Source organism: Sesamum indicum, linkage group LG11, assembly GCF_000512975.1.
Source record: "Sesamum indicum cultivar Zhongzhi No. 13 linkage group LG11, S_indicum_v1.0, whole genome shotgun sequence".
Classification (NCBI taxonomy): domain Eukaryota; kingdom Viridiplantae; phylum Streptophyta; class Magnoliopsida; order Lamiales; family Pedaliaceae; genus Sesamum; species Sesamum indicum.
The window spans coordinates 6,745,168-6,761,131 of record NC_026155.1 but is presented as its reverse complement, the minus strand read 5'-3'; the positions used below and the strand labels follow the sequence as shown (position 1 = coordinate 6,761,131).

The following is a 15,964-nucleotide window of genomic DNA, read 5'->3' as shown; positions in this document are numbered from 1 at the left end:
TTTCAAAAAAAAAAAAAAAAAAAAAAAGGGCATAGATCTCTATGCAATTATTAATATCAATAATTTTAAACTTGATATCAAATTTTTATGGGTAAATTATAATAGTTTTTTGAGATTTATTTTAATTATAAATATTTTATTATTATTTTAAAAATAACAAATACCTCTTAAAATTACATACCGATATTTGAAATTTTAAAAAATATTTATAATTTTTTAAATAATAAAAAAATATGACAAATCTCATACCGATATTTAAAGTTTTAAAAAATATTTATAATTTTTTAAATAACAAAAAAATATTAATAAATATGACAAATCTCAAAAGCCCGTTGTAATTTTGTAAATTTCAAAAATAAAACACTCTTATTACTTTATTTAGATCAAAATTGAGAAAAAACTTGCAATAGCTTTTGATTAAAATTAACTAAAGTTAAACAAAAGTTACTAATAAAAAAATAAATTAAATAAACACTTATTTTAAGCTAATACAAAAATCCCAAAACTATATTCCAACTCTAATGCTAACAAGAGAATAACATTCCACAACAAAAAGCTGCAACATAATTAGAAAACACTTAATTCCATTAAAACATTAAAAAAAGACAAAATTAATAATTATAATAATGCTTCTAATTTCATAGATTAGCATTCAAATAGAGATATCATTTAACAAAGATTTATATCTCATGGCAATCTCAATTGAGGGCCCTCCTCATATAGACACTAATTGAAATGCCATCTAAATTCAAAAAAAATAAAATAAAATTTGAAAAAAAAAATAAATCAAAATTGTTTGGTGGATCTTCCTCTCCTTTCTCCTTCTGCCCACCTCTTTCTTTACAGATATCATTAGAGCTCCTCAAGATTTGCAAAATGCCCCCTCATCTCCTTTTTATTTTCTTTCTCCCCCTCCATTTTTTTTTGTAGATTCTTGATATTTTATATTTTTTTAAATATTTTTTTCCCTTTTTTAGGCCACAGCCACTGTGCCTGTCCGTACAGCTTTCTTGGTGTCATACTCTTTTGTTGAATCCTTGTTCTGTCTCACTGCACTTGATCTCTTTGATGATGATGATGAAGAAGAAAGTTTCAATCTTTTCTCACTGGCTTCATCCATTTCAATCTGTTCTTGCCTGCATTCTTGGCTGCAAAATGGTGTATCCCCTCTGCAAAAAATTAATTAAAATATATTAAATTAAATAATTTAAGCCAATATTTTTAAAGAAAATGAAATCCCATTTGAAAATACACACATACAAAAAATCCCACAAAAAAATGAAAACAATCAAGGATATTACAAAATGACCCCATCAATTTCCCAAAATTACATTATGACCCCACAATCACCATAAAACATGACTTCAGAGGACTGCAGCTTAATTTCACAAAAGTACAGAGGTCTTTTCGTAATATGTCATGGACTTAAATCACTACTAACCTGTACATGTAGATGTCACTGTTCTTGCCGAGTGGCTTCCGGCAAAGGAAGCAAGAATCAAGAAAATGGGGTTGCTGCTTGTCATACTCACATCCAGAGTAGTATGGACCGCCTGACCTCATATTCACGGCGGACGAAGTGGCGGCTCACGGCGGCGTGGGTGGTACTTCACGGCGGCGAGGTGGTGGTGAGTTTGTGATCTGAAGCGCAGAAGTTATGATTGTGGGAGGAGAGACTGATGGAGGAGGTGGTGGTGGATTTATATAGTGAAAGAGTGGGGCAAGGGGGGTGGGAGGAGTAAATATGAGGTGGTGCCTGGACCACCAAAGACCATTAAGTGCAACTAATCAAAACGTTCACAAGTTTGAAGTGACGGGTTTTATTGGCTAGACCACTGCGGGTGTAATGGCCGTTGGACCACAGGAAAATGATTTGAGTTGAATTAAATAAATAATAATTAATCGATAAATAAAAACCACTGGCAGTTTCCCCAAATCCAAGGGGTTGAATCCTGTGGCAGGAGTAGTACATTGCATCTGTTGCCCAACAAAGGTTTTTGTAGTAATATTAAGTACTACTTTTTTTGCAGTTTGCCCCCTCCTTTTTGAGGAAATTCATTTTTAGTCTACTAACTTCTTGTTATATTTAATTCGACTTATTTGTGTACTCCCTGCAACTTTCTTCGACTCTAAGTTTTTCAAAATAAGTAATGAAATTTATTCTGGGGTGGTAATATTTTAGAATTTAAGCAATCTTGCGAGAAACATATTTTTATTCTTTATAAATCTTACTATTCTTGTACGTAGCCAATCAGTATTGGCGAAATTAAGATTTCATGATCGAGAGATTATGCATTCGAGTCCTATTTATATATAGGTATTTAAAACTAGTTATTTTTTTTATTATAATAACAATTATTGCTCAATTATAGGATAAATTATAATAAATTCTCTTGAAATTTCGGTATAATTATAAATATTCCACCATTATTTAAAAAATTTTAAATAATCAAAAAATATTTATAATTGTGTTAAATATAAAAAAAAATTATTATTATTTATTTTTATTTATATATATATATTTGATATTGATAATTGACATGTAAGAACGAACCGTAAGTCGATTTCAATAAAGATCTATTGGGGCAAAACTATAATATCATTAAAATATTAGGGGATAGTACAAAAGCACATTGATTTTGCAGAAAGCACTTGGAAAAATAAAATTACGAAAACACACAAAAATGTCATCATAATTAGAGGAGGTCCCCACAGCTTTTGTCCTTTTCCCATACCCCCACCTTGGAGCTGCGTCAGATGGGGGTCCCACCTCCCACTAAAGCGGGTCCCATATCTTTATAAAAACCTACAAAAAATCATGCACTGGTGGAGCCCACCGGGGGACCATCGGGTACATGCGGGCTCAGATTCCAAGGCCATTGTCTCCCCCTTGCCCCCAACTCTCTGCCCGTTGCCCGCGGGCAGCTTGTAGTATTGTAATATTCCACCCCCTCTTTTTTTATTTTTTTATTTATTTATTTCTAGAATTGTCCGTTACACGTGAGGCCTCGAGATACCACCAGCGAAGCAGCTAATAATTACTTGGAGGTGCCACGCGGCCGTTGATGGGCAGACTCGCCGTAGGGGTGGCTCTCGATCTACGATGTTGGAGGTGTCACTATCCCTAGGTCAATCAGATCTACGGCCTAGATCAGCCAGCGCATGATACCACGCATGAGTCCTCTATTATTGGCCCAGGGTTTGCAGTCTGCTGCACCGCTCCTCTTCTTATGCCGTGTTTGGCACACACCGCTCCCTAAGGGTTTGTTTGTTTGTTTTTTATTTCCAATTTTCAATTAAGAATGTGTTTTTAATTAATTTTGTATAGATTTTTGTGTGAAATAAAATTATATTTAGATTAGTCAATGAGATTGTTTTACATCGAATTATTGTATTAAATTAATATACTTTCAATAAAAAATATATAAATAAACATTTTTATTTTAATTACTTTTTTAGAAATTAAAACTGAAAAATGAAAACCACTCGAATTATCAATATATCTTGAAAATAATTGAATTGCTTACAAAATTATTTGATATAGACTAGTATCCCATATTAATTGCAGAAAATAATTTTCAACAACTTATATGTTTTATGGCGTTCTTTCTTCAGTGATGTTTCTTATAGGGCATAATTGTAAGACTCATAAGAAGTTAGAATGAACAATACTTAAAGTATTGGGTACCAATCAAGTCGCAAGTTGCATAATTTGATGTTGTCTGTAGGAGGGCTATGTGTTCGTCTTGAGCCACTCATTTGAGGGATTGTTAATGTAGGTAAGCGTTCCACGTTAGCTATAAACAAGAAGTTTAAGCAGTTTATAATCTCAAGGCCTCCTTCTATTTTTTGAAAATTGATTTTCATATAAAGGTGGAGAAAATAACTTTAGACCTGATATGGGGATATTTATAACAGCACATTAGAGACCTTCAAGATTAACATTTATCTTTATGTTTTTTGAGTTATTATAGAGAACTCCACAGGAGATCTCCAAAATCAGTATGTTAGAAAATCTTACCAGATGGTACATTATTTCGCTAAGTACACGAGACATCTGCTAGAGCTCCGTACTTGACGAAAAGGACATGCGTCCTCGACTGACAAATGCATTGTCCTGTCTGTTAAGACCACAAAGTCACTGTTCATTTATGGCATTTACAGCCCACTGCACACCATTAAACATATTTTAAATCAATATTGTACGTGAAATCATATAATTTAACCAGCATGTATAAATATTGGCTCTCTCCCATCAGGTATGAATTTTGCTACCCCAACTCTTTATGCTTGGAGGCTCTTGAAACTGATTTAAGCATCAAATAACCATCGCCAAAAACCCTTCCCACACTGCCCTAAAATTATCTTAGTTTGCAAGATTTAGATAATTTTTTAGAAATTATTTAAAAGAATAGATACCTTAAACACTCACTAAAATAACCTAGAGATCTTACTGTTGTTTTTAGGAACATCAATAACAAAGAACATCATTGTGAGATATATGCATAGTAGATGGATTGTTTTTTTTTTATTTTTTATGAATAATAATAATAATAATAATAATAATTGAGTGGGATATTTCCTTAGCTAGGGTTTAGAGTAGACGCAGGAGATAGTGCTTTAGGGTTTAGAGCTAGGGTATTAGGTGAGAAAATGTTAGGAAAATGATGAAATTTCTGGTATACCAAACAAATATTAATTTTCTTTCTTTTTTTCTTATTTTTTTTATACCTAGAGTACGTAACCTAGAATATAATAACAACGTATAAAGATATTTTTAAAATTTTAATGATGATCATTTTATCTTAAAAGTTATTAAAATATTTCTGAGAAAAAAAATATAGAATTTTATACTGTTGGTCCCTCCCATGACCTTGAAATTAAACGTAAAATAATCATTTATTATATTTTTATTTATTCTATATATATATATATAATTGAGATAGTAGAGTAAGGTTTAGCGTTTGGATTTCTGTGCTAATTTTTACATGATTAGATTTTAGTTTTTATTATAAAGATTATGGCCAAGTGTACGTATTGATTTTTATGTGATTAGATTTTAATTCTTGGGAACAACAATTTGACTGTAACGACTCTAGCCAGCACATAAGATACGTTCGCAATTCTTCCTAACGAGTTTGTGGATGTGACGCTCCTACTTTACTGTTCTTACAATTTTCATTCTTATAAATAAATAAAAAAAAATATTTGTATTATTGGAGGACTTCTTCTGTATCACACGTATGTAGTATTTATCGACAATAGGTCAGTTATAGGGACTCTAGCCTGCACATAAGGTGCATGCGCAATCATACTTTACTATTTTTATGATTTTCATTCTTGTAAATATTGTTTTTGGAAAAAGAATACTTTGTATTATTGGAGGAGTTCTATATTATTTATTAAGAGTGAAGGGTTAAAGTAATCACCTTTGATTAACAAAATATACACCGGCTAAAACACCCTCCAACATATTTATTTATTTTATTTGAATTTTCTCTATCAAAATATTCTACTTATGCATATTTAAAAGTAAGAAAATTTGTTTAAGAAAATATCGGGTTGATCAATTATTTATTTAACTTTTTTTTCTTTTACTTGATTAATAATAAAATTAAAATAAATAAATTACATGTACTGACGGGAATACCCTAATTTCTGGTGATAATACCAAAATTACCCTTAATGAAGGGTATTTTCGTAATTATAAGTGAAGATCCGGTCCTTTTCTATCAGGGCGGGTTATCCAACACTTGACCCAGCTCGGTACCCGAAGTTGGAATCCGAATGATGGATATAAGCTAGACCGTCCGATTTGGAACCCTACCTCGTGGATGGCGAGGTAACTGATATTCTGTCATTTAATTTCAACCTATCTCTTCTAGTTCGAATATTTCCACCTCGATCAAACTAACTTGAGCGTCGAAGGGTCGTTGTCGGGGACGAACTCGACGAGTCTCACGTTCTTCTTTTATCCTCAGGACCCAAATATCAAATCTTGGGAGAGTATGTGGCCATCATCAAGATCACCACTCGAGGTTGCATATTTCGAGCGAGATTATGTACGCATCCAATGTGATTCAATAGCTAATACAATTTATTAATTGCGATGGTCTTAATATTACTAACTTTCGTCGATAAAATATGTTTTTACTAAAATACCCTAAACTCTATTTTTTTTCCCCACAAAATGGTCATATATATCATCAATCACTTGATTTTATCAATAATTTTATGTTAATGTATATTTAAAATTAAAATATTTTAACAACTCTTATAAGTTATTTATCTTATATTTTATTTATTTTTTATTTTATTTAATCAAATAAATTTAATAAAAAATTTAAATTATGCACGTCCCTTTTAATGTAACTTCGATTTGATTGTCCCCCACCCCCTTTTACTAAAAATACATTTATATATTTGTATAAGGTACATTCAATACGTTTCGACTATTTGTGACAAAATTCCAAACACCAAATCAATACTTAGGAAATGTCGAATCAAACCATTATTAGATCACCATGACAACTCCTCAAACCACTTGTTTAATTAATATTTAAACTAAATTATATTAACATCACCTAACATTAGGTATAATTATAAAAATACCCCACATTTTTTATAAAATTATATTTTTTGAGCTTATAGTTGTCGTTACAAAACATACAATCACCTCTTCTTTCATTTCCCCTACTCAAGACATTGCTTGAGGGTGATCTAGCGCACCTTGCATTTTGATTGGCCCCACCGTGACTGGACTATCGACGTTCTGTGAGCAGCAAAAATGTGGCGAGGAAAGTATTGTATCTCGGCTTTTTATCGTGCACTATTGGGCTCTCTTGTATACCACATATGGCGCGGGCGCAATTTTCGACGATTTGATGGAGGAATATGCGGGGTACCTTCCGTAGGAAAACTTATTATTGAAAATGTCCGACAATGAATACTTGTTTGATTTACCTCCTTCTATTAGTACTTGTGCACTTTTTCGTTTATGGCGGATTTCTTGGCCTGTCGAGGTGACTGTCTAGCCTTTCTTGTTGTATTGTATAGAGGTACTATCATTTATTTAATGAAATTCACATTTACCGAAAAAAAAAAAATTCACAAGTGCGCCCCTTAAGTTAAATTATGTTGACACCTTCTGTAGGGATGTACTTATAATTTTATAAAAAAAAAGAGGTGTTTATATAATTAAGTGTAATTACACAAACATCCTCGATGTTTGAAAATTATAAATACTTCTTGATTTTAACGACTGCCTAATAACAAACCAATTCCATCCAAATATTACGGTGAACTGTCCAAAATATCATTTTAAATTATGAATCATAATTTAATATACTTTTATGGAGTAATAGATCTTCAATTTTCTTTTTTCTTTTTATATTTTTTTTCAAATATTTTTTATAAAAAAAATAAATCAGAAGGGTAAAGTAATAATTTTCGCATCCGATTAAGGGTCTACATAATTATTTTTCAATTAAATAAGTATTTATAATTTTATAAATAACGAATTTATATTTATAATTATGTTGAAACTCATAAGATATAACTATAATTTATTTTAATATTTACTCGGAATTTATCAATTAATTAATACATCGTGACGGCCCCCCTTAACTGAATATTTTTCAATAATTTTGCATCTTTATATCTCATCAACAGCTCAACAATTTCATTTTCAGTAGCTGTCCTATTTTTCTCCCATTCCCATCAATCAGCACACATTTGGCACTGTCTATTAATGATGCACAATGACCACTACCAACAATTTTATTTGGAACAATTACAGTTTAATTATGTTCCAATAAATCATCAACAATCAATATATTAATTTTTTTTCTTGAGATTAGGCCGAGGATACACTATTATCCTACTTTCTGTAAAATTACAACGATATCCTTAGAATTTTAGTTGTAATTACAACTACACCCTCTATTTAAATGCAAAACTTATTAAACAAACACTCGGTGAAAGCTATTACACTGACACCTCAGAGGGTGTAGCTGTAATTTTATAAAAAAATAGGAGATGCTTGTGCAATTTTATCTAACATGAGGGGGGTCAGTGTCAACACCCACACATTAATGAAATTTAAACCCGTAACTTCATGGTCATATGGCTTAAAATTTTGCCAACTAAATTAGGTTTTATTGACGAACCATTTAATTTTAGAGCTCTTTAATTTAATCAAATACTTTCGAAATTATAACGTATCAGGGTTTCTTCAATATAAAAATAAATTATTAAAGTATATTAAATTAATAAAACATTATAACTGATATAGTTACGAATAAGCTGGGATTTCGTTCTCACAACATCTTATAAAATATTTTAAAAAACTTATAAATTCAGCCAAAATACGTCTTTAACTTCGATATACCTGAACTCGGATCATAAATTCCAATAAAATTGGTATAAAATATAAGAAAATTAATTTTTTTTCCGACTTTTTTTCCATTCATATTAAATAATTTCGATATTTCTTCTTTTATTAAACATGCTTAAATAAAAAGTCTTCTACCCAATAAATTAACCAAATTTACATTGTTGAGACAAAAAATGATACGTAAATGGATTTTATTTTATTTTTTGTAGTTGATATGATCATCATAACACAAAAAGTAGCTGGAACCGAGTCATGGTCATGTTATCATGTGCCCATTTCATATTACCTCACAAACTGTTGACTAAGCGTGATTATGTCGTCACATGCCATTAAACAAGAAAGCGCTTACGTTACCACACGTTTCTTTTGTTTTGCTACCGATTACGCCATCACCTAGTGGTGCCAAAATTTGGTGATTTTTTTTTATTAAATTACAATAAGTTCTCCTAAAATTTATATAATTATAAATATGTCATCGTTATTCAAAAAATTATAAATATCTTTTAAAATTGACGGTCGTCTAACAAATACTCCCTACAATGGATTGTTACAAAAGGATATGACTGTTAACTCCAGAGGTATTTAGAATTTTTCAAATAATGAGAAATATTTTTAATTATGACAAATCTCATGGGAGCTTATTGTAATTTTTTTTCTTTAAAAAAGGTCAAAATCCAGATTATTAGCCCATGCATCGGTAATTGCTCTTCTGACGTGATGCTTGAACTGCTGTGCAATTTAAAATTTAAAATTGTATTATCGCTAGCAGTTATAAGCTTTTAGGAGTACGCATGCAGTACTGAAGTAAAAATTATGAGTCCGATTCCCATGAAAAATAATTTGTTCGAGAAAATGATGGCCCTAGTGACGATTATACCAAAACTATAGAACTGTTTTTCATAGAAATTAGAGTATATATTTTGAATCAATTTTTTAAAATAAGAATAATTGAATTTCAAGAAATTCCACCATAGAATATATATGCTCATTTTAATTATTTCATACAATTGAAACGCGTCACGTGTATAAAATATTGTTCGATGCGTTGTGCACGAGTATAACAACAATATTTTTTTTATTTGATGATAAAATATCATAAATAAATAGTTGGCAATATTATTGAAGAGTTGACAATGCTATACCCTAAACTCTATAAGCCCAAAAAAAAAATTCCAAATATTAATTAATATTCACCAAAGTTTTTAGGAAAAGGACATTCAAAATTCACTTATAAATAGAGCAAATTTGTCAACATCATGATGGAAAATTGATTTCCAAAACCTAACCTATATATCAAGCAAAACCCTACTTGTATGTACGTACTAGCATATGTAGCACACTCAGACGTGTGTGTAATTAATTTAAAATTTAAATAATATAATTGTTCTTCGATTATTTATACTATATGTTAAGGGAGAACACTTTTCTTCGATGTCTCTCTTATTTTTTTTTTTCCCATCTACTAATTTTCATATTTTTTTCATTGTCTATGAGTGGTAAAAATTATTTTTTTCAAATAGTTAGTTATTTTTAATTACTTTTTTTTTTCTCTTTCTCCTCCAAATATTTTATAAAAATATTTATTTTGTATTAATATTTTTTCTACTACAAATTTTTTTATTAAATAATATTTAATTATTATAATTTATTTTATGCACATGCATTGAATGTGTCGCGTTCAACCAACACTATATATTAAGGGCGAACACCCTTTTGGTGTCTCCCTTTTTCTGGTCTTTTTCTTTTTTTCTTTTTCACTCACTAACTTTTCCATTTCTTCCACTGCCCAAAAGTGGTCAAAATTATTTATTAATAAATTGTTATTTATTTTTAATTAATATTTTCTTTTTTCTTTCTCCTATTTTAATATTCTCTTTTAAAATTATTTTTTACCACATTTATTTCATATAATCAATTTCTCTACAATAATATACTTTTTAAATTTTTTATACACATGCATCGAATATGCCGCATTATATTAATAATGATGGTGGGAGAAGTGAAGCTACAACTTTGGCTTTTTTCTCTATTTTTCCTTATAAATTTCATTTTGCCCCCTTAAAAATGTGGAAATGGCATAAAAGTTCCCTTCTACCTTTAAAAGAGAACCCCCTAATTTTAAAAGAATGAAAAATAATCCTCATTCATTTATAATAAAAATAAAAAATGCATTATAAATATAAACTTAAATAAAGAAAAAACTCAACAATGGAATTTGAAGAAAGAGCAAAAGATCCTGAAACCAAATGTGAAGGACAAAAAAATAGTTGGAATTTGTTGTAAAGATATCTTTTTTATTTTCTTAAAAAATTATATTTTTAAATAATTTCCTTCTTAAAGGCTTTATATTTAAAGGGTGTGTTTTGGTATATAGAAATAGAGCGAGAATGAAACGAGCATTCTCAAGATCATTTTTATATCTTTGATTTGGTATGCTTTAGGTTCAAGAACTTTTATTTTGATTCCTCGTACTAATATGGTATTAGCTATTCCCAATACGTTCGGAATGATTTGTTTTTTTTTTTTTTGGGTTCTTTTTTTGGTATTTGTTTAGTGTTTAGTTTTAATTGTAATTAAAATTAAGTACTTTATATATCTAGTAGTGAGAAATAATTATATATTCATTGTAAGAAAAAAGTAATTACTTTGATATTTAATTATTTTTATAAGTTCAAACAATGTCTTTCACTGACTATCGAACAAATAATGGTAGATGGGCTGATTAAATACGTTAATCCATTTGGTTGTTCGAAACAATTTTTTTATTTTGGCTGAAAAAGATTATCTATATGCTTAACGCGAGTCAATAAATTATTTATTATGTAAATAAATACTTTTTATATATTTTTTTCAACAATGTATGAGATGTTTTATAAATTTCTTATAACCTTTTGTAAGCAATTTTGAAAATATGTACTATTGTTGTACAATTGAATTCAACATACCCAATAAATTATGAATAAATATTTTTTTTATTAAAATTACTAAAGAAAAAGTTTGTCATAAAAATAATTTTATTTTATTACTAGTCATTATTTTTTAATTATCAATTATGTTAATGGAATCAACTAAGGAGCTAAGGAATGACAATTCTATTATCTTCTAAATTTATATTTATTATACCAATCATAGGAATGTTATTCAATACGATTCCTTTTTCTTTTTTATCCCATTCCTAAATCTATTGTTGGAAAAATAGCCCATGATCTTTAGTAGGCCTAAGCCCATTTGGCCTTCTTCTCACCTGAATGGCTCAGCCCTCTCCGGCAATCGATCCACTCGTTGGCTCAGCCTACTTTCCAGTCCACGGGTCATCCGATTCGGTTGGTGTTATATTAAACCCTCTAACCATTACCCTAATTCATTTCTACCCCATCGTCTTTTCCCCACCGTCTCTTTGGTTTCTCTCTCTCTCTCTCTCTCTCTCTCTCTCTCTCTTATTCTTGTGGCTTTGGAATTATTCATTTGCTGCTTTGGAATTATTCATTTGCTGATTCATTATCCCTTCGTCTTCAATCCTGAACCATTATAAAACCTTCCATGGTTTTTGATTTTCTAGAGAAGTAACAGTTGCTAAGCCTTTCCCTCTCCTTCCTCTACTCCGCTTGAAAAGTTCTTTGTGAACCAAAGTTTGTGGAAAAACTCTGCGATTTTTTAAATGGGTCCGTGTGGCCTATTTGACGTTTGAGTTTGAGCAACCGTGAGAGACTGCCAATTTTTGTAGCCGTGGGCTTTACCTCAATGGATCTGTCTCTCTGAGCCTTACCTTTCCTCTTACTATTTCCATATTATTGTTAATAGATCTGTAAATTTATTCTTTATATTGTTTAGATCTGTTTATATTACACATTGGTCTGTAATCTTTAAGGGTTTTCGTAACCCACTATTCTTGTAATAATTGAGTTATAATTCTTTTTCTGTTGAGCCTACTATTAAAGGGTTGATACCCAATATCTATTTGATCCGCACTTAATTTTATTCCTACATATCAATAATGCCCAAAATGTTTTCTTTTGCTTATATATTAATTTACTATAAGTAATATCTTAATTTGTTAATATATTGTGTTGCTAATATTTTTACATATATTTGTTTGAACTTACAATATTAAGTAAATTGAGACACTATCTAATTAGTTTTTCACGAGGAATAAAGTATGGGGTCAAAAATAATATTGGTTTATTGTTATATATATATAGAGGGACTTTTCCCTTTTGTTTCTTCTTTCAAATTAGTCATATTTGAAATATTTTTTCACGTTTATATCTAATATTAGTACTATATTTTATTAGTACAATATTATATCAATCTTTTATATACTCAATCGAATTCACCTAAAATGAAACTAACATGTCATTGAATTATTCTATTTCGAATTATTTAATTTTATAGGGGTCGAAAAGCTATATAAAAGTGAAATGATATATATATATATATATATTAAGGCATAAAGCTATTACAGATTAAGAAAAAAACTGACTTTAATTAAAAAAAATTAATTTAATGAATGTTCTTTTAGGTTGTGTTTGATCAATTTGAGGATTCAGAATGGTATTTATGAGTATCCACAGTTTGATAAATCGATCGAACCAAATCAGAATAACAAACTCGCTAAGTATTGAAATCGAGCTGCATTTTTCAGTTTCGTATTCAACTTTTATTTTTCTTAAAATTTTGTATTCAATTCAGTTTACCAAAGTGTACCTCATATTGAAATACTATTTTTATGTTTATTAGTTATTTTAACTGATTTTTATTATATTACTTGTAAAAATTAAAAAAACAAATATAAAGTATAATCTTTATTTTTAATATTAAATTACTTTTTAATAAAAATATTGATTCCCGAAAATGTTGAATCGATGTATCAAAATCGAACCACTAACTCAATTCGATATTTGGTATAACATTTTGGTGTATCAAATGAACACTTGTAGAGGATATTAGTAAAACAACACTACCACAGGATGCGGAAAACTCAGATGTCCAAAATAGATATTAATAAATTTGGATTTCCTTGGTTTGCAATTGGAAAAAATATTAGTGTTGGAAAATTGGCTCATGACCAAATTTGGTAGACCCAAGACCACAACCCCAATCCACCACCTGGAACCCACCAACCCGATCCATCCATTACCTGACCCCATTTCAATTTTTAGATGACTGAAACCTTTTTGCCTTTTTATTCTTTTTTGTTGATCGAATTTATTCACCCTCCTTGTCTCTCCCACTTTCTCGATGTTTTGCGCCATCATCAATGACTTTTCTCTATTTTCACTACCTTCCGGAAGAAGAAGAGTGAGAGAAACAAGTGAGGAAAAATAAAAGAGAGATGTGAACCTGAGTGGTTAGATGATGCCTTGGTAGCCGTGTGTTTGTCTTGGTGGCGTGTGATAGCTTTGGTGGTTGTCGTCCCTTGGTGGGTTTAAGCAACCGGTGGTTGGGGTGCCGTCCTTTGTGGCTGTGGGCTTCCCCATCAGATCCGGCTCTCTGAGCCGAAATTATTTATCGTTTCTGTTTCTTCTCACTGTTCCTACTAATCCGTAATCACTGTTGTATTGGTTTGTATTCCACTATAATAATTACATTCCTTTGTGGGCTCACTCTGGGGATAAATTCCCAACAATTAGCAGTCAAATCTAACTCATATGAAGGGAAAATCATATAATTAGTCATTAAGTTTGTGCATAAAATCATTTTAGAGCTTTAAACATAGGATAAATGCTATATTTGGTACTTTAAAATTTTATTTAAAATCAATTAAGTACCTCAAGTTCATTTCTTGATTTTAATATCCATAAATTTTAATTTTTGTCTCGATTTGATCTTTTGATAAATTTTCAACTTTGTCATGGTTCCTAGAGGGATAACTTCCGACCCTCTGAATTCCCTCAACGGTGTAGCAACTGTCTTAAGAGACACCATGTCTAAGATTCATTCTCCTTAGGACATTCAAGGATAGTATCCACTCAACTTTCCATACAAAAATATCTGTAAAAATCTCTTAAAATGAATTATATATATATATATATATATATTTGAAATTCACCAAATAATCTAATTAAAAGTATATTTCACCAATTTTTTCTTCAAAATCATAGCCATTAATATTTAAGATTTAATTTTATTAGATATATCTTTAACTCCTAAAATTAAAAAATTGATTTATATTTTTTTTATTAGATAAGTTTTATAAAACTTATTTATAGTTTTGATTTTTTTGTCACTTTTGAAAATAATAAAAAAATAATTATTTATTTTAAGTTAAGCAGTATGTTAATATTATGTTCACAAGAATTCAAAATTTTCATTTTTCATACAAGACAATTGCATCATTTTCACCATATAAAAATATAAAAAATATAATTTTCTTTCTAAAAAAAGGACTAATAATAATTTTGTAAATTTAAGGTATTAAAGTGATAAAATCAAACTTAAAATTAACTATTTTACCTAAAAAAAGTCAAACTCCAAACACATTTTTTGCCAGAAAATGATCAGAGGGACCAAATTGAAATAAAAAATTAAAGTTCAAAGATGCTAAAGTCAAGAAATAAACTTGAGAGACTGAAGTGACTTTAAATGAGAACTCTAATTTATCTTAGAGTGTGATTGGTCGGGGAGAAAAGTGAGAGTATAAGAGAAGTGCAAGTAAAAATGAATGTATAAGAGATAATTTGGTGTTTGGTTAATGGTAAGTAATGTTAAGTGACGTAAGACTCGATGTATATTAAACCCCTTCGGACTCCAATTTTGTTTTCATTCAAAATTGGGTACAAAAGTGAAAGTATAACACAAAAAAAAGTACAGTTTTTATTTTTATTACTCTATTACCCATATGTATCTATTATACATAATATATCTCTCCAATTCTTTTTTCATTCGCTGATAATACCGTACATAATTACCAAAGAAAAAATAACAAAATCGTTGGAAAGCTACTGCATCGAAGTCAACAATCGGGTAAACAATTTTGTTATTAATTTTTATTTATATAAACTAAATAGTTTAAAATAAATGCAATGCTCATTTCGCTGAATATTTTTATTAATAAAAAAGTACTTTTATTCTTTTTTTATAAATATTTTTATTAATAAAATTTTAAAATTTTTTATATACTAAAATTATATTAGTCTAATATTAATTTATATAATTTCTAATACAAAATGAAGAGAATGGTTATTCAGTAAAATTATAAAATTAATCTTTTTCTCTGAATTTGTTGTCCCCGTACCAAACAATGAAAAATATTTAAGATTTATTTCCATTCTACTCATACTAAACAAGAAAAATCATTATTATTTTTCTTCCCTTCCCCTTTCACTTTCTCTCCACTTTTGACTTTTCTTTTTCTTTCACCAACAAACCCATAATTACAAATACGGATCGTTATTTGAAAAATTATAAATACTCTTTGAAATTATAAATAATTCTGCAATAAATTGATATAAGGGTTGTTTACTAAGACATATATATATATATATAATAGTTTTTTTTAGAGGAAATATATATAAATAGTTATAATAGATAAAATAAGATATTTTCCTAAAGGAGTTCTAATAAATAAGG

The 15,964-nt window shown here is 29.3% G+C and overlaps 1 protein-coding gene across 1 annotated transcript; it reads right to left on the bottom strand.

Moving 5' to 3' along the window:
* On the bottom strand, positions 616-1,720 carry LOC105173450. Its single transcript, XM_011095187.2, has 2 exons — positions 1,442-1,720; positions 616-1,169 (listed from the first exon to the last, which is right to left on the bottom strand). The coding sequence occupies exons 1-2, from the start codon at positions 1,561-1,563 to the stop codon at positions 974-976; spliced, it is 318 nt and encodes a 105-aa protein (XP_011093489.1). The 5' UTR covers positions 1,564-1,720; the 3' UTR covers positions 616-973.

What these genes read in the sequence shown, in the direction of transcription:
- LOC105173450 (XM_011095187.2), bottom strand. Translation starts at nt 1,563, where the DNA reads ATGAGGTCAGGCGGTCCATACTACTCTGGATGTGAGTATGACAAGCAG. An exon ending in AGTGACATCTACATGTACAG is followed by an intron (nt 1,170 to 1,441) that starts GTTAGTAGTGAT and finishes AATTTTTTGCAG; the next exon opens with AGGGGATACACCATTTTGCA.